We start from the raw sequence: 19639 nt of genomic DNA, 5'->3' as shown, positions 1-19639 counted from the left end.
AAAAGTATGCATTTTGTAAAATAAGGGGATGCATTTTTAAGCCCAAGTTCTATAAATATCTAAAATGTTGTACCAAAATGTTTAAAAATAGGGATAAAAACTTACTAAAAAAATTAGAACAAATTCTTCAAAAAAAAAATTAGAACAATAAAAGAAATTTAATATATATATGTGTGTGTGTAGATTGAAAACTACTTTAACTCTAAATAGAAAAATACTTGAAAAGGACATAGGAGTTTGGCCACAAGATTTGATCATTCTCACATAATAATACATTTTATTTAATTATTTGAAAATAAATATTATTTAATTCTTTTCTCTTTTTACAATTTTGTTTTTTGAGTGATTAAGGGCCCGTCTGGATTCAACTTATTTTTGAACTTATGAAAATAGCTTATGCAAATAAATAGATTTTTGTGTTATAATTCATAAGTTTTCATCGACAAAAATTATATTTTTATAAACTATTTTATGATAAACTACCTTAAAAATCTTACAATAATACATAAAAGCTTATTTTGCATAAACTGTTTAGCATAAACTCAAAAATAAATCAATCAAAACTAGCCCTACATCTTATGATTCCTATAAATAATAAACTTTGTTCATTATGGTATGAAATGACACAGTATTTTCATAAGAGCTATTGATCTGGGTAGGTCGGCCCATTTGCTACATCGGTATGCTATGGATACGTTGACAACGAGAGTTGCAAAATTCCAAGTGGTTGGATGCAAATATGGAGAATGAAGATTCCACAAAGAGTAAAAAAATTGCGTGGAGAATTGCGAGAGAATGCTTGCCAACAAGAGATCAATTACAACAAAAAGGGACCAAAGGCATGAGAGGTGTGGCTGCAGGCCCTGTAGGCTTTGCAGAGCTTATTTTTTCTGCGTTAACAACCCTTAAAGGCGAGAGGAAGCAAGACTTTGTGATGATGTTATGGTGTTTATGGCGAATTGGAGTGTTCATGAGTAGTTATTGATCTAGATTGCATGCTAGCTAGTGGTAAATTCCACCAAACGAAATTTGATTCTATTATACAAAATTGTCGCACGTTATTACGAAATCACCAAAACTTTGATATAGTTTTTGTAAAGAGACAAGCTAATTTCGTTGTTCATTCACCTCGAAGTGCGTCAAAATTTTATGCCTGTTCCAAAGTTTTTAATTTTATTTCATCTTGTATTGATACTAGTTTGAGTAATGATACGAGTTTTTGTGTTGAAAGTCGGCCCTAATTTTTTACTTTTAGAGAGACAAACTCCTCATTCTCTCTAAGTTTTCTTTTCCTATTTTCATAAAAAAGACCCAAAATCACCCATTTCCATTTTTTTCGGTTTGTTTTAATCTAAATAAGTGGTTTTCACATAGATTAAAAAAAAATTGTGTGTTTTTTTGTGATTTCGTCGTCCCGTCTTTGTGCGGTGTTTATATTCTCGTCTTGTTGCGGTGTTCGTTTGATTGAATTAGCAGATCAACCTCAGTCAACTACTGATTCACACGGTGATTAAGTTCGTCAACGATGCAGATCCGGAGGCATAAGTATTTCAGTTACTTTAATTTTATCACATTATTTGTAGGCATGAGGATGTCGTTTTACGCTATTAACTTGGATGTTGTGAGTTTGTTCGCAATTTCATCCTTTTCGTTTTTAGTGGCATTAAATTTTTACTTGAATCTAATGTACTCTACCAATTTGAATGAATATCTTTTATTTTAGTAAAAAAAAAAAAACGAGTTTTTGTGTGTAAAAAAATAAAATAAACTAATAAAGTATACTTGAGTTAGATTGAAATGCAATGCATCCTCTCTTTTCTCAATCGTCTCCTTCTCTCTTTTTCCTAAAATCTTGACCACTCGATCAATATCCCACGGTCCAAAAATCTAAAATCGTTTGATATGTTTTTGAGATAGATCAAGATTAACGGTATTCAATAAAAACGCATAAACCATTAATCTTTGTAAAATTTGTATTCGTTAAAGCTTTTGAGCAGTGTAACATTACTCAAATGTTACACCGGTGTAATTTGATCCCTCCTCATATATATATGGGGAGGGATCAAATTACACCGGTGTAACATTTGAGTAATGTTACACTGCTCAAAAGCTTTAACGAATACAAATTTTACAAAATCCACCGTTGGATTGAAAGCTTATATCGTATAGATCATCCATGTTGAATTGTATAAAAATCTAAAATCGTCTGATATGTTTTTGAGATAGATCAAGATTAACGGTATTAAATAAAAACGCATAAACCATTAATCTTCATCGGTCTCAATAACATATCAAACGATTTTAGATTTTTGTAAAATTCAACATGGATGATCTATACGATATAAGCTTTCAATCCAACGGTGGATTTTGTAAAATTTGAATTCGTTAAAGCGTTATTGAGCAGTGTAACATTGCTCAAATGTTACACCGGTGTAATTTGATCCCTCCCTATATATATATATATATATATATATATATATATATATATATATATATATAATTAAAGGGTTTTGCTAACGTACACCCACTTGTTTTTTAGAAGGTGTGTATTAGCAAGTCATAACTAAAAAGTGGTAACATACACCTTGAGGTGCATGTTGCTAAAACACTCCTTCTAAAAAATAAGTGGGTGTACGTTAGCAACTCCTATAAGCATTTGCTAGAATACACCCACTAATTTTTTAGAAGGTGTGTTTTAGCAACTAATAACTAAAAAGTAATTAAATACACCCTAAGGTGTATGTTGCTAATGCACACCTTCATAAAAATGGGTGGGTGTGTTATAGCAAATCCCATAATTAAATGATGTACAGTTGTAAACTAAATCCCTAAAATCTCCGTATAGTTCCAACAACACTGAATCCCTCGACACCACCAACTCACGGTGACCGCGGACACAGTGGTGGGATACTCGGTGTTCGGTGACACGTCGGCAGGTGACGTAGTAGTCGGAACGCGGTGCTACTGTGTTGTTTTCTTACTCTGTCAGCTCAGCATTTTCTCCAATGGCATTAGATAACCATTCACCTTCTCTCGAGATATTAGGTACGTATCAAATAAATACTCATTATCTTTTATATTTCATTTTTTTTGTAACCATTGCTATGTTTTTGTATCACTGTAATTTTTAAATTTTTTATTTTTTTGCTAATTTTTCAGTTCGAAGGCCTGAAGAATTATCACTATGGACTGGACCTCCATTCCCAAATGGTCAACCTAATGTCAAACTTGATAAAGTTAATTGCTTGAATGCAAAATTTAGTGATAATGGATCTTTGCTTATGGTTGTGAAATCTAATTCTGTGATTAGTATTTATGATTGTAAGAATTCTAAAGAGATTAGGTCTTTTGAAGTTCCTAATCTCGTGGCTTCTGTTTTGTCTCCTTGTGGAACTTATTTGCAAACATTTCAAAAACCTTCTGGGCCGCAAGATAAGAATGTCACATTATGGAAAACGGAGACCGGTGATATTGCTTATCAACATTCTCAGAAGAATTTGACAAAAACCAATTGGTATGTATTGTTCAATTGTGAAATGAATAAGTTTTTATTGTGAGTTTATCATGATGCAATGTTGATATATGATTTGTTTGTGAATGCCTGATACTAAGAGACTGTTTGGTTTGAGAAAACGTTTTTTGTTTTGTAACTTTTGTTGTTATTTCATGTTCTGCAAAACTGTCTGTTTTGAGTTTGATTCCTGTTTTGTTTTGTAGAGGAAATAATGAAAACTTGCTATTTTAAAAGTAAAAGCAGGAAATGAAAATGGAAAATGTTTTCTCAAACCAAACAGGTTCTAACATTTTCAACGTGGCATATGTTTTAACTGTCACTGTGTGTGTTGTTCAGGCCTTCGATTCAATTCAGCTCCGATGAAGCTACTGCATGCCGTGTAGCAACTAATGAGGTGCAGTTTTTCGACTCTGGGGATTTTTCTAAAGGATTTATTAATCGGTTAAGAGTTCCAGGAGTTGCTTCTGCCGAGCTTTCTAGTTCACCTGCTTCTCATGTAGCTGCATTTGTTCCGGAATCCAAGGTTTGTGTCCCCCATTGTAGTGTTTAATCATGGAGACTTGGCGAACTTGTTGTGACCAAATGAATGAGGAATTGGTATTATTGCTATTTGGCATGCTGTTATTTAGGTTTCTAATATATAAAATTCCATGAATCGTTGTAGGGTGTTCCTGCTAGTGTACAAATATTTGCTTGTGGAAATGCTTCCCAAGGTCAACCTGTGGCCCGACGGAGCTTTTTCCGATGTTCTACCACCCAACTTAAATGGAATCATGGTTCAACTGGACTTCTAATTTTGGTGCAGTCTGATGTTGATAAAACCAATCAGAGTTACTATGGAGAATCGAAGTTATACTACCTTACAACAGATGGGGTGCATGAAGGATTAGTTCCTCTTCGTAAGTTCTTATTGTTATTAAAAGAACTGATGATTGGCTCTAGAAAATCCATAAGGTGGATAACAATTTATTTTATTTTTAAAAATATTTGGCAGGGAAAGAGGGGCCTATTCATGATGCTCAGTGGTCATATTCAGGCTTAGAATTTGCTGTTGTGTATGGATGTATCCTTTTCTATGTGATATGTACAATATGGAAATGGAAATAAATGATGTGTACTAAATATACTGCTTTTGAATTTTGATATTTATTGAAGATACCAGAGCTTGGTTTGATTATTATTCACAGGCAGGACATATGGTAAAGTCATGACCCATTTTGCAAGATCACTTTATACTTTTTGGGATAATTTTAGACTTAAATCAGGAAACACTTTGACAAAAACAGTAGAGCTGGTTCTATCTTCTGTGTGTATTAAAAAACCTAAGCCTTCTTATATATGCTTTACGGTTTTAAGAAGTCAGATAGTTATTCTGTTTCTGCATTCCTTTAATCCATTTTTTTTCAATGGTTGGATTTTTTTTCCTTAACATTTTTTAGTTATGCCTGCTAAAGCAACTCTGTTTGACAAGAAGTGCAATCCTCTACTGGAGCTTGGAACTGGTCCTTACAACACTATTCGATGGAACCCGAAAGGGAAATGTATCCTCAGCTGTTGATTTGGCATTCATTGTATTTATTTAATAAACAAAACTTATAATGCTTTAGTCAAAAAAAAAAAAAAAAACTTATATGCTTAGCCCAGGAGGTTTCTTTCTCTTTTAAATCTAAGGGACCTTGAGGGTTTTGGGGAGGGATAGAAACTTTGTAGAGGTTCATTATTCTTTTGATATAAAGTATCTAGATCTGGGTAAAACTAAAAAGTAAAAACATTATTGTATTGTGTGCCCTTGACTATTTGCAGTTTTATGTTTGGCTGGATTCGGTAACTTGCCTGGTGATATGGTATGTTCTCCCGACTGATTAAATCATTATGCTTTCTTTGATTTTTACTTTCTGATGGAAGATATTTTGTGCATCATTGGGTTTAGGAGTACTAGTACCAATTAACCTCAATAGAAAATAGAAAATAAAATTATGATTTACAATCACTTTTAGATGCTTAGTAGTATGATAGTATCACTAAATATGTTACATTTTTTATGCTTCTGCTTGTTTTTGGTTCTTGCTCTTTTCTCTTTCTCATTCTTATTCTATTTTCCGAGGATTAATCCAGTGCATTTCTCTTTTTTTTTTTCTTTCTTTTTTCAAGTTTGGAAGACTAGTGTTAATAAGGACTATAATAACATGTTAAGACATTGGGTGAGTAGACCGATCACTACATCTCATGAGTCATTGATACGTGATATCAAGGATACATGATATCAATGATAAGAATATAGGGTATAACGAATATTTGGTATAAAGTGGGCACACAAATATAAAGGTTATAAGAGTAACATGTATACTACATTGGCCCACTATGAGAATGTTGCATAATAGTTATGTGAATGTCATAAGCAATTCTCATGGTGACCATAGCGAGTAGTCATCTGACATGAAGTCACTATGATAGTATGATTCCTACGTGCAAGAGTTTTTTCAACATAAAAATAAAATAATTAGAAGATTAAAACAATAATTGAATTTTTTTTTTCCTTTTTCCGCTAAGTATGCTCAAATGCATGCACGATTGCAAATACATGCTTCTTATGAGGAATTCATATATTTTTTCCATTATAATGTTCTAGGTATTTTGGGATTACATAGAAAAGAAACAGCTTGCAGCAACCAAGGCTGAATGGTCCGTGACAAGTGAATGGTCTCCAGATGGGTGCTATTTCATGACAGCGACAACAGCTCCAAGGCTTCAAGTTGACAACGGGTATGTTTGGCCATTAGTGGGGCCTTGATCTAGTCATTGCCTGAAAATATTCCATTGTTTATCCATCGGCGCTTGATAGGTCATACTTTTTCATTCACTATGAATGCATTTTTCATTTTATTCTGTTCTTTTTCTATTGAAGGATCAAGATTTTTCACTATAATGGGTCATTGTACTTCAAGAAGATGTTTGACAAATTGTACCAGGTCAGTAGTATCTCGAACTCTTGCTGATTATGACTTTTGTATATCCTTTTCACAGATTTCATTGAATTGTGTGGAAACTATTTCCAGGCTGATTGGAAACCAGAGTCACCAAGTAACTTTGGTGACATTACTGAATTAATCAAGTCTCTAGACTCGGTAAAACTTGAAGATAAAAAACCATCAGGTTCTTTGACATGCTTATTCTGTAATATTTCATTTTGTGATGACTTTTTATATCTTTTGTTCTTTGAGGTTTGAAGACCATCAACTTTTTGCAGGTCAAGGATCAAAACCAACCCAGGCATCTACAAAAGCCCCTTCTGCCAATCCAACTGCACAAAAACCTGCCGCATATCGTCCGCCACATGCTAAGACTGCGGCTGTTATTCAGGCACAGGTAACATGATCTGTCATTGTTTTTTTTTTTTTAAATCATCAATATAAATTTCAGCAATACATTTTTTAGTTAATGTTCTGATGATGCCAAAATTATTTGTATTTGCAGTTGTTAGGAGAGAGCTCGGCAGAGTAAGCACCTTTCCCTCCCTTTCTTAGTTTTAAGTTTCTTACGATTTATATGCTGTTTTAAAATATGTTAATGATTGATTATTTCAGAACATTGAGCAAGAATGCTTTACGAAACAAGAAAAAGAGGGAGAAACAGAAGGAGAAAAAGGCTGCTGCAGATGCCAGTTCGTGATTGCATCACAATTCTCCCGGCCTCATTCTAAACACCTCTATTACTGCTATCAAATGCTTGAAAAATTTGATATTCAGCTTAAATTTCCTAGATTTAATTGTATCAGGTCCCGGTAGCAAACTTTAGGCAGTTTTGGTTTGATCAGATTTTGAGATGATTAAATTTTGTATTGGCTCTGTCCTTTGTTTATTTTCCAATTGCAACATAAGTTGGGAGAGACGATAAACCATTTCTTCTCGCGATAATAGAAGCATTTATCGGAGAAGTGAAATAGATTACACAAACATACACAGTATATTTTGTCTACTAAGTATATTTTACATGCATGATATTACATTCACGCGCCCACTCTTTTCCATTCGATGAGGAACTTAAGTTCCATTGCTGAGATTGAACTTCCACTTTCTACTGGTTTTACCGTATATGCATATAATCATAAAAAAGAAACATCGAAAGGCTTACAAACTTAGCAATTATAATGCGTTTAATTAATCAATGAATGTAAAATTGGGTTGTATTTATAAGTTATTATGTAATGCACGTGATTCTATGCCGATTTCTCACTTGGACATGTTGGTGTTTGGAGTAATTTTGCAAGCATTCAAAATCTGTATTGGAAAAGGATTTTCGTGGGATTATATTAATTTTTCAAATTCAATCTAGTGTTATATTTTTAAAATTTAAAATATTAATCATAAGCAATTATCTATCATTTTCTACAAAATTCTCTACTTTTTATTCTACCCCCCTTCTCCAAAAGCAAGACCTTGCTTCCTCTCCATACTCAGCCTAGCTAAAGCTGTTTTAGAAGATTATGACAACTGGTTTGATAGGGCTAGGTAGTTCTGTTTATAGAGCAACTTAAATATGATATTGAAATGAAGGTGTGCTATTTTGACACATGGGACTAAACTATACAACAATTTAGATAATTTTTTTTTTTTACGATAACAATTTAGATAATTAAAACGGTTTAGATACATAATTATATTTAGTATTAAAAATCACTTTTTTAAATTGATTAAATAATTAATGTATTTCTAAAAAGTAAATTTACTCTTATAATAATAAGAAACATTAGGAACACAGGTAGTACGCGATTAAATGAATATAAAAATGTGTCAAAATTCATTAATTAAAGAATACAAATATTTTTTTTTATGTAGTCACATTAAAAACTTGAAAATCATGTAAGTTTAAACACAAATTGTAGACCGTGTATATTAAAAACTTGAAAATCATGTAAATTTAAACACAATTTGAATGATTATAATGGCCATCATGTATATTCATACACCTGAAAATCACCAGTATTGACATTCAAAATCATAATTAACCACGTTAAATAAATCAATAATAAATTATTAAATTATAACACCAATATTAAATATTTTGGTCAAATTGTATATTAGCTAAACTATACTCACTAAATGTGGAAAAGTGGAGAATCCAATTTCAAACCTCAGCTCTTCCAATAATATCTCTAATATCTACAAACAGAGCTACCCTTCCAGAACTAACACAAACATTAATTACTGTCTACTACTGCTGACAAATTTGTGCCCAAATATCATTTCTATATAAAAAATGACAAGGTTGAAAAACTGAATTTTAATTGCACCATCAACCAATTCTATATAACCAATGACAAGGTTGAAAAACTCAATTTCTCATGCAACAAATGCTGTTTTATTTTTAATTACCATACATTAATTTTATAATGGAAATAATTCATTTACCTAGTTGAATCTCAAGTCTGCATATCTTGAGCAACTTAGGTTGTCATTTAAAAAGTTGAAAAGTAAAATACAACAATCTGAAATACTACCAAAATTGACAACTTGACAACATTTTATATGCCAAAGATGTTCCTTTTCCAACCAACAATCATGCAAGTTATACTCCCATCTACGCAGGTGCGGCGGTTCAAAATTAACCGAAAAATAGAATGATATTGTAGTGTAATATTACAATGTCAAACGTATTGATAATATATCAGTTCTTGAATCTAACGCTTCGACTGATAGCTGCATTAATTCCAGTGGACTCCCCACCATAAGGCGCACTTTGACTTCTGATAGCCTGAACCTGTCCCTTGCGATTCCTAAGGGCTTTTTGATGCTTGAGCTGCACATTGAGTTAGCAAGAAAATGAAAAATAGTAAACAATAAAGACAACAGTTGAACATTTAAATTTGAAGAGTCTGTTAACAACAGAGTAAGTGGAAATACCTTGTAATTCTTTCTAGGATTCTTTTTATTCTTGTTGCGACTTCTAGTTAGCCCTCTGTTCTTCGACATCTACAACACATTGGTGACCAAGTTAAGGCTTACAAATTTGCAGAAACATATGAACGATTAGAGTGAAAACCTGAGAGACCAATTAAGAACCTGAGAAGTGATATAGCGCTTTCCATCCACAGTGTCCTCTGCCAGAGAGGAGACAGCTGATTTACTGCAAAAGCAAAACAATCTTTATTTTCATATAGAAAAAGATGCAAAAATAAATATCCTTGTAGGTCGCAACTTGAATTGCCAGGCAAAAGGGATCCAAAACTTCACCTTGAATTGGACGAGTAGGTTGCAGTTTTCGAAGCACGTTTTAAAGCTTGCAATCTTTCTGCTTGATTGTATAATTCATTTTCCGAGTCTCCCCCACTTTCAGAGTCCTCCTCTTCATCATCAACTTCATGAGATTCAAGATTATCCATTTGATCATCACCATTGTCATCCTCAGTCTTAACTCCAGCACCAGCCATCACCCGAACCTCATGTTTCCTCCGTCGTTCCCCAAAAACATCTCTCTTGGGCAAATCATCATCACCAGAAGCCACCTTAGCACAAAAAGGGATTAGTCAGATGTTTCAAAAACAGACTATATAAAAAATGATAACAATGAAAAGATTTCATCTGAGATCGTGAAATAACACAGACAGCAGATTCTGTACTTTTATATGAACAAACTACACTTAGCAATAGTTTGGGTAATAATTCAGTGGTTAGCCTGTAAGAAGCACTGTAGAATCGTAGATACTAGCAGAAAGACGGGCACCAATGTTATTTGAACTTGTCTAAATTTTAGTCTTTCTTAAGTTTGACGTTTTTTAATCTATATTTGAAAAAGAATTGTGTAGTAAAAGGCAAATTTATACAGAAAAGGTTCTGCCAAAAGGACACTAATTGTAAGTAGTTTACAATTGCAAATGAAATTAGAAATCAGAATCTGTCCACAAAATCTCAATTTTAGTACCTTGAGTTTCTTCAGATTAGCACTAACAAACGGTGAAACTTTACTGGAGACAAGACCATTAGACATTCCAGCTGGACCATTAACACCCACAGCATCATCATCAAAATCGTCATATGTTGCAAGCTGGCTGTGAAATTTGTAAATTGCCAGTAAGTTCACAGATGTTGGAAACAAAAAGTAAGGGATATATAAGAGTAAAGCTATACCCATTAGCTGGTCTTGAACGCTTCAGAGAATTACTAGGATTTGGAGCAATTTGACTGTACAAACCCTTTTGTCTCAATTTTTCCTCAAGGGAAGCTCTAATTTTCAACATTTCCAAACTCTGTGCGCCAATGTGATCCTTCTGCCATGTTAAGGTGCAACAGTCAAATTATTATTAACCCCTTTCACAGCAATAAATAAAATAAATTCAGAGATTAAAAAAACTGAGATCTATAACTCACCTGATTTTTTACTTTTTTTCCTTTTTGTACACTGTCCTTTGAGGCATCTGATTTTTTCATCTCAACTATGTTGCTAGACTGCAGCAATACATAAACAAATTAACAGTTGAGGACTTGCAGTCACATTTTAAGATTATAATTAAGACATATAAATATATAAGCCAAGAATAAGAAGTAATCACTACCACTGCTTCTGTTGATCTAACAGAGACCAGAGGTTGTTCTTGGTTTTTAGTGATAGAATCGGCTTGCATTGGAGCATCCTTGTTATCTGATTTGACTACTGTTTCTAACGCGCTACTTCCTTTAAGGATGTCCTCAAGTTCAACTGGAAGTTCTTCGTCAAGTTGTTTTATCTGTCGAGTGAGGCATGATTAGAAAATTGCAAAATCTATAGACAACCAAGTACATATCAGATCTGATGTTTCCGTGTAATTGTGCACCTAAGGTGTAAATTAAATAAAGATAACTATGCACTTTTCACATTAGAGAGTTCTTGCATTGATCTAGCATGAAGTATACAAAGTCCTCCATGTGTAAGCAAGGCTACCAATGTAAGATGTATGCTGTATAATAAACTATCCAATATAAAATACAGGATTAAAATGATAATAATATTATTAATTTATAATAAGTTCAATATTGTTACATATACTTCCTCCAGATTCCGTCATTAATGGGTAGTACACAATATGCGAAAGCTATAGACATTCTAATAACTAATATTCGACTCCATCTAGCAGAAGCTGAACATGTATAATGTATTCATTTCGATCAAGCTTATATGCAGTGTTGTCAATCGCAAATAGTAAAAATAGCAGTTTGTTAAAATTATGCTATACAACTGTGCTATAACCTGCATTTTAAATTCGGACTGGACTGCCCATTACTGCCAGTATGGTACAGTCATCGGGCCGGCAATGCATTGATACAGGTGATGATGTCATTAAACCGGTATCAAACAGCTGACTCAACTTGCTCCAGAAGCAGAAAAAACAAAAATGAAAACAAAAAGAAAAGCAACCAAAACGTGAAGCACTGAAATCCTGTGAAAATCGAAGGTGGAAGAATACATGATGAGCCAAGTGAAAAGGAAAAAGCAATGACGGTTTGGGTTGAGACTTGAGAGAAGAAAAATAAAAGAGGTCACTATCAAATGAAGATGACACTAAAAAAATGTAGATGGTAACACTGTTTGGGCTATAAATATATGAAAGTTAATTAAAAAAATAATATAATAAGACAACTCCAATAGCAAAAAACAAAACTCCAACAGTAAGTTATTTTATGGGATTCCAATAGTAAGCTATGCGCCATCATTTATAAAATAATATAATAAAAAAATAAAGACTGGGTCATACGGTTCAATAAGTAGCCCTCCGGTTTGACCACCAAACCCAGTACTCTGACTGGGTCAATGACCGGTCCAGTTTTAAAACACTGGCTATAGCCACTATTTGACAACATTTTGTACTAAATAATGTACCACAAAAGCAATTTAGTTAAATTCCGCTACAATGTTGCCCCGCTATTTAACAACATGTTTCATATGACAAGTAAATGACTATGTAAAGTACATTAAAATCCTTACGGTCACAAATATTAGCTAGTTTAAAAATAAAATACCTGATTCATTAATTCCTTGATCTCTTCAAGGCGAGCCATTACAGGATGATCATCGACTGGCTGCCCTTCAGACTTGAGTAGAAGATAGAAGGTTATAGCTTGGCAATAGGACAGCAAAAGAAGCTCTTTCAACTCAAAATAACGCACTCCTCCTTCAGTAATTATTCCCCCATTTTTAACCTTCACGAAAGATGAAAAAAATTGTAAAACAAATATAGAATTCATGCCACGTCCAAGGGGAAAGAAAAACATAAATATGCAATATGAAAAAGAAAGCTATTATTGATACATTTAAAGACAGTGGAAATATAATTATACTAGTAATATAATTCCTAACAATGTCTCAAATGTCTAGGTATAAAGAATAAAACAGAAAGTACCTAAGACTAAGACCTACAGACACAAAAAATGAAAGGAAGAAATACATAGTGGAAATATAATTATACTAGTAATATAATTCCTAACAATGTCTCAAATGTCTAGGTAAAAAGAATAAAACAAAAAGTACCTCTAAGACCTACAGACACAAAAAATGAAAGGAAGAAATACACCATAAATCCTCTCTAGATATATTAAGTGACTGATTCTACTCTTCTAGAGTCCACAGACCCCAGACGGCCAGAACAATTTTCCGGCAACATGCCACTTCAAGTAATTCATCACAATGAGCATGCTTTCATTAGGTTCCATGACATCACAATATGAATATGGCATTTTTCACCAAACAAAAAGAGGATATTCATTAAACTTACTATAAATACATGTCAACCTCTTCACACGGTTTTGGTAACTACTTGTAAAGAAAATGGGCAGGTAAAAAAAAAAGAGCATAAAAGAAAGAAAAACCTTGCTTAAAAATGGTTTAATTTTGCATTCAAGCTGTTTGTGCGCTTCATTTAATTCTGACAACCAATCAACTAATTCTGGAGCAGACCTGCAAAGAGAAGATAATCACTAATTCAAGAAGCACAGGCAAATCTATATCTCCCTCTGTTTCAAAATGATTGTTACTTTAGCTAAGAAAATATGTTTCAAAATGAATGTCATGTTCACTTTTCGATTTAGAATTAATTATCTTTTTCAATTGTGCCGTCTAATTATTACTATGTACACTATCCCAAAACATTATATTCAACTTTGTATTTATGATGGTGGAAAATACACCAATAGTTAATAAGGTTAGTTTAGTAGAAGGAAACTATGGGCTGAAATTTGCATTCAACAGCTCCCCTCAAGGTGGGAGTTCATCCAGATCTGTGCTGAATATTGCCAGAAATCAATTGTTATGCTGAAAAAAAGTACCCATTTTAATGCTGTTATGCTGAAAAGTGCTAATTTTAATGCTGAATGCAGGTTAAAACTATCTTGGGTAATAGCATATCAGACATTTGAAAGGGTTCTGCTCCAACAAAAAAAGTCATGCTGATTGGTAATGCATTCAAACCACATCACAAAATTAAAATTATTTTATTTAAAACTCAAAGCAATGGGAATCAGCAAACACAATCAAAGACATTTCTCAAACTGCGTATAAGATCATAAACCACATCACAAAATTAAAATTATTTTATTTAAAACTCAAAGCAATGGAATCAGCAAACACAATCAAAGACATTTCTCAAACTGCGTATAAGATCATCAAGGAAATAGCTCAGATTTCTACTGAGTTGCCTAGGTTTCCTTTTTTCATTGTTTATCCTCAAATTAGGTCTTTACATCTAAAGCAGGACAAAATTCCCTTCTTACATTCTTTTTCGTTTTCAATCAATTTTGGTAGGTCATTTCTAATCACAGTTTTCGATAAGTGTGCTTTTTAGTTGATGTCGTTAATATTTTGAGTATATAGATATGTTTCTCTATTCGCCAATGGTTTCAGGAGGTGGTCTTAACTAGTCTACCCTTGACTAATCAGTTTTCCAATTGAGAATCACCAAAGCCAAATTTCCTCCATTCTCACCTTTTTTCCTTCAAAAGCAATATTGCTTAGGCTTTTATTCAAAAGGAAAATATCAGTTTTTAAATGGAAATCCAATATATGCACACTTTTGAGAGAAAAAAAATCATCCGAAGGTAATTCTCGGCTATGAATGATATGGATGCAACGTCATTTATGTGGTTCAGTAGTAAGGGGTACAACGCACGAAATGGCAACATAATTAATAAGACACAATCAATATATATCAATGGTAAGATAAGGACAATATTCTAACCTATACAGAACGTTCATTTGCTCCTCCTTTGACAAAGCACTCAGATCCTCAACCTTGAAAGTTGCATTGCTATCCAGTGATTTTATTTCTCTGTTTCCTTTATCTTTTGCATGCTGTAAAGATATAGAAGTTTACTAAATGTTTGTTGACAGATTCTGCACCTCGTAAGAACATGTCTTCCCCTTATTTCTCTAACTATCATCCCTCCCTCCCAAATGTTTTTCATCCAAAAATGTGGAAAATGACCATGCCTAGGCAACACATTCCATTGAGATAATAAGCAGAACTCACCTTGTCTTCACTTATGCCCGCAAGCTCGAATTCTTCCTCTGTAAAGAATGTTGTTTTTTTCCTTTGCATTTGTAATGCAATTTTTTCTTCTTCTTTTGCATCTTCATCATCACTTGCTTGTTGCTTAAGCCAACAAAAAGTTGCAATTAATCAAGAGAAACAATAAAAAGTATGGAGAAAAATATAACTTGATCAAACCAGGAGTACATCTATGTACATCTATACACATGGCAAAATCCTTTCCAAATACTATGCTCAAATCCTTACCTCAAAATTAAGATTCTCAGCACCGTGCTTATACTTTCGTCCACCTGTAGTTGATTTCAGACCTCCGTCATCTTCATCATCATCATCTTGACTTACGTCTTCATCTCCACCAAGCTCTGTATCTAAAAATTTCTTTTGCCTAATTACTACGCAAAACAAACATATTTATTAGAATCACACCTTTTAAAAAAATTCCACTCTAAAAACTTCCAAAATTGACAAGGGAAATTAATTGAATATTATTTTCTAAAACCCAGAAATTTCAATTTCTAACAAACAGAACACTACCAGTGGTGGATTAATAAGTCTCTATGTATCTCTGAAGGAATGCAAAATGTTCGATATGAATTAACTACAAATGCACTGATTCACCATTTTCTTGAAAAATAAAATCGCATACTTTTTTCTTAAAAAGAAAAATAACATGAAAAAAGTTATTAGAATCTTTGTTTAATGTTTTTTGAAGGAAAAAAAACAAATATATGATTATTTTGAGAAACTTCTTTTAGTAGATTCTGAAAATGCCGTAATCGTAAGTTTGTAAATACTTTTTAAAATCAAATGTGATTTTCATATTTAAAGTAAAATGAAACATAGCTTCCGCTTTACGTAAAATTTCTAATAAATAAATCACTTTTTACACAGCCTCGACCAGTTTTCAGAAGTTTGAACAACCAGAACGTGAAATTGAGCACGCAATCAAAGCTACATACATGTGATTTTTATAATATAAATTGTGTCGTAAAGATAAGAATGCTACAATAGAAGAGTGGTTGTCCAATACATAGTAAGATTAGAAAATTGGGGAATTTCCCATCGGAAAAAGGATGGAAAATAGTCTGGTCTAACGTGGTTTTGACATGTCTGGAGACAGCGTACAAAACCATCAGTAAGACAAATTGAGCAAATGTCCTATTTTTTGACATTTCTGGTGTTGATCGATTCCTGTAACAAACCACGCCTAGTGGAAAAAGACTTGATTGTTGTTGTTGTTGATGTTAACAACTATTTAAGTCCAATTTATCTTTGATTATCTCTTTTTGGTTTATGAATCAAAGCTAACTAAGCACACTACAAACAGACTGTAGGATTTGATAAAAGTAGTTTCAATAAAAAACCGGGGGGCGACTTGTGAGCAAGAACATATGCTATATGCTAACAACTATACATAAGACTTTTAGGTCTGTCTTGCTCTAGTGGCCATTAAGATTTCACATAAACAAAAGACATGTGCATGTTAATAATCCCTAAATTTCTAGAAGTCCATAATAGAATGGATTGTTTGTCATTCAGGTTTCTACAAGGACACAGAGCAAGTAAGTACACAGTAGAGGCATGCATTGTGATTCAACCTCACGCTCACAGTTTCCCTAGCAACAGTTCTTGGGCAGGAATGATACATTTACAATTACACCAAATCCTTAAATATAATACTTAATTTTTCCACTTGATATATATCATCATCCATCTTTATAAAATTTAGTTCAGTAATTGAATAAATATCATACTTACGTTTTGACATAAAGCTCTTGCCATCATCATCCTCTTCCTCGTCCTCATCGGTTTCTTCATTATCAATATCCTTTAACCACCATCCAAAAGAATGAAAACAAATGAGACAAGCACACAACAACAAAAATAAAGGTTAAAAACAAGTACAGCATAAAATCTCAGAAGTAAATTAACATCTTTAAGTTAAAAACAAAATCAGATTCCGCATTATAATAACTACAAATCAAGAGTTTATCGCAATCAAAACCTTAGACTCGAAAATAGGTATTTCATCATCTTCATCTGATTCTCCAGAATCAGCATTTATGTCAAGCGGAACAATATCCCTCTGCTTATGAACTGCAAATAAAAATCATCAACACAAATTAGTCAGTAAAACAAATCCAACTTCATATCAAACAACTTATAATCAATTTTTTATTCAGCAAAAGTAAAAATAAAATAGTTACAGGCATCAATGTCATCGTCCATGTCCTCAGCAGTAAAGACATGACGGTCGCGCCGAGAAGTTGTTGTGGCATCTTTGACATCTTTCTTCTGATAACTCTTCCCTCCTCTTTTCCCCATCCTGTGCTATGTTTTCTAAGGATCGGACAAAAATAATACCAAATTAAATAATTAAAAACAGAAATTAGCAAAGCTTTTTAGTTAATTTGCAAATGCATGAGAGAAAATCAGAAACACCAATAACAAAACCTGAACTAACACGTGCAGATTAACTCAAAAAAAAAAACGTTGAGATTTTGAAGTGTTCTTAGATGAAGCAATGATAAAGAAAAATAGTGAGGAAATGGGTACTATGTGAACTTACTGGGTTTGGTCGTGAGGGCTTGACGTCGTCGACGAAAGGCGTGGTGGCGAGCTCCTTTCGTGGCGGCAACAGGCTCTGCTTGGGAGAATGGGTTTAGGGTTTACGAGAGCTCAAATTTACTGTCACAAGGAAAACGAAAATTTCATATTTTGGAACCTAATTTCAGTTTTTTTTTTTTTTTTTTGCCATTTCTTATTTTTATTTATTTGCACGCTAACAGATTTATTTATTTTTTATTGACAGAGTTTTAAAAAAAATTGTGACAGAAATATTCACAGATTTTTATTAACGAGAGGTTTTATAGTTTTCTGTCAGAAAAATTAATAAATAAAATTAAAAGATAATTTTAAATATCACTCCGGTCAAATTTTTTTTAGTTGATAGACGAAATCACAAAATCATTAAAAACTCGCGTACACAAAGTGGAGTGGTCGAGGTTCGAAATCCGGTCATGACGTTTGACACTAAAGTTTTGACATTTCTGACAGTTAAGCTAAAATTAGGCGAGGGAATGAGCTACTGAGAGGGTTCTTACTGATAGAGAGAGAGAGAGAGGCTATGAAGCACAGACTCCGACATGGACACCACGACACGACACGAACACAGACACAACGACACTGCTAATGTAAAAAATATAGGACACCGACACCGCTACATATTTATAAAACATATAAATTGAGAATAAAAATATATACATGTAAATCTAATTTGAGCAAGTTATTTTTTAAAAAAGTTTTAAAACAAGATATGATAGTATTTTATCTTTATTTATCCATCTGCGATCGAAAAAACTAAAAATATCGTAATCAAATGTAATGTCTTCAATCTCACATTGATCAATATTGTTGATTCTACACATCTTTAACTCTTGCAGATATGTCTAATATGTACCTAAAGAGAGTACAAGCAAAGAAAAAATAATTATTTTTTTGGGACACTTGTCCTACACGTGTCATCCGAGTGTCTTACAAGTGTCGGACACCGATCAAAGTGTCAAACTAAAGGAAAAATTGAATTTTTTCCGACACCGGTATGAGCTATCACGTGTCGGACGAGTGTCATACGAGTGTCGGACACCGACACGTATCGGACACCGCGACACGCATAATCATAGAGGTGTCGGTGCTTCCTAAAGAGAGGGGCTTCTTACTGAGAGGGAGAGAGAGCGAGTTGCTGCTGAGTGCGAGAGCGAGAGCGAGAGCGAGAGGGTTGCTGCTGAGCGGGAAAGGGAGAAGGCACGGAAAGCGTATCAGGCACGGAAAGCGAGTTGTTTACTTTGTTCGTTGAAGAATTTGGTGAAACAATTAGGAAGGAATTGACAAGACTTCAAATTTTGTTATTCACTTTTGAGTTTCAAGAGACAAATGAAAGTTTCTTCTGAAGCATATTTTCATTTGTTTTCTTCGATGTTTGCTAAGACGTCATTTTGAAAATATTATTCTTCGCCACCACCTTTCTCATCACTTCCCAGCACATCATTTATTTGTTAACTTGTGTTCATTGTAAGTTTTATTTGTTAAATTTAATCATGTATTTGTGCACAATGTTGTATGTTGTCGCTTATGTATCGTAAACGTTGTGTTTAAATAGCATTTATACACATCATTTATTTGTTAACTTGTGTTTATTATAAATTTTCAGGTCCCGATTATTTGAAGGCCTTGTTTAAATATTAAAAATGGACCCTAATAAAAAAAATTCAAAATACATAAAAAATAATTATCTTTACGTATAATGTCAAAAAGAGACATCGTAGATTACGAATTATTGACTGCGAATTAAAATTTGAAATGAAAAATTATTGACGGAGCAAGTCTTATGAGGCGTAAAAAAGCTGCTTAGTTATATATAATCTACGATGTCTCTTTTTGACGTTATATATAATCTACGAATTAAAAAGACTTGCAAATTATTGACTGCAAATTAAAATTTGAAACGAAAAATTGTTTTTAAATAGAGAGAAACAATGTGTTGCTATTATTGTGCTTGACGAGTGGTCTATTGCTCTACGTATCTCCTGGTATGATGAATAAATCAAAGCTAC

The 19639-nt window shown here is 33.2% G+C and overlaps 2 protein-coding genes across 3 annotated transcripts; one reads left to right on the top strand and one right to left on the bottom strand.

Annotated features, from left to right (window-relative positions):
* Positions 1–2809: 2809 nt before the first annotated feature.
* Positions 2810–7523, top strand: LOC123924248 (eukaryotic translation initiation factor 2A). Its single transcript, XM_045977076.1, has 13 exons — positions 2810–3045; positions 3160–3514; positions 3851–4037; positions 4179–4413; positions 4509–4577; positions 4954–5055; positions 5318–5358; positions 6144–6277; positions 6420–6483; positions 6571–6667; positions 6762–6880; positions 6989–7011; positions 7099–7523. Exons 1-13 carry the CDS (start codon positions 3006–3008, stop codon positions 7181–7183), a joined length of 1551 nt encoding a protein of 516 aa, XP_045833032.1. The 5' UTR covers positions 2810–3005; the 3' UTR covers positions 7184–7523.
* Positions 7524–8923: 1400 nt separating this feature from the next.
* Positions 8924–17798, bottom strand: LOC123924247 (something about silencing protein 10). 2 transcript variants are annotated; one of them, XM_045977074.1, is made up of 17 exons: positions 17596–17798; positions 17234–17366; positions 17032–17123; positions 16785–16854; positions 15273–15418; positions 15006–15128; positions 14715–14827; positions 13351–13438; positions 12505–12684; positions 11064–11234; positions 10879–10956; positions 10639–10778; positions 10433–10559; positions 9745–10016; positions 9574–9637; positions 9415–9483; positions 8924–9310 (listed from the first exon to the last, which is right to left on the bottom strand). In XM_045977074.1, exons 2-17 carry the CDS (start codon positions 17349–17351, stop codon positions 9179–9181), a joined length of 1983 nt encoding a protein of 660 aa, XP_045833030.1. In that variant the 5' UTR covers positions 17352–17366; positions 17596–17798; the 3' UTR covers positions 8924–9178. The 2 variants fall into 2 exon arrangements, with proteins under 2 accessions (XP_045833030.1, XP_045833031.1); XM_045977075.1 differs by having other exon boundaries at positions 11067–11234; positions 17596–17771.
* Between the last annotated feature and the right edge of the window lie 1841 nt (positions 17799–19639).

This window comes from Trifolium pratense, linkage group LG4 (genome assembly GCF_020283565.1).
Source record: "Trifolium pratense cultivar HEN17-A07 linkage group LG4, ARS_RC_1.1, whole genome shotgun sequence".
Lineage (NCBI taxonomy): Eukaryota > Viridiplantae > Streptophyta > Magnoliopsida > Fabales > Fabaceae > Trifolium > Trifolium pratense.
The sequence above is the reverse complement of the archived record's forward strand: the minus strand, read 5'-3'. Positions and strand labels throughout refer to the sequence as shown.

What these genes read in the sequence shown, in the direction of transcription:
- LOC123924248 (XM_045977076.1), top strand. Translation starts at nt 3,006, where the DNA reads ATGGCATTAGATAACCATTCACCTTCTCTCGAGATATTAG. An exon ending in ACCTTCTCTCGAGATATTAG is followed by an intron (nt 3,046 to 3,159) that starts GTACGTATCAAA and finishes CTAATTTTTCAG; the next exon opens with TTCGAAGGCCTGAAGAATTA. An exon ending in TGTTTGACAAATTGTACCAG is followed by an intron (nt 6,484 to 6,570) that starts GTCAGTAGTATC and finishes AACTATTTCCAG; the next exon opens with GCTGATTGGAAACCAGAGTC.
- LOC123924247 (XM_045977074.1), bottom strand. Translation starts at nt 17,351, where the DNA reads ATGGGGAAAAGAGGAGGGAAGAGTTATCAGAAGAAAGATGTCAAAGAT. An exon ending in CAAGAGCTTTATGTCAAAAC is followed by an intron (nt 15,419 to 16,784) that starts GTAAGTATGATA and finishes TGTTTTGCGTAG; the next exon opens with TAATTAGGCAAAAGAAATTT. An exon ending in ACCTACTCGTCCAATTCAAG is followed by an intron (nt 9,638 to 9,744) that starts GTGAAGTTTTGG and finishes TTGCTTTTGCAG; the next exon opens with TAAATCAGCTGTCTCCTCTC.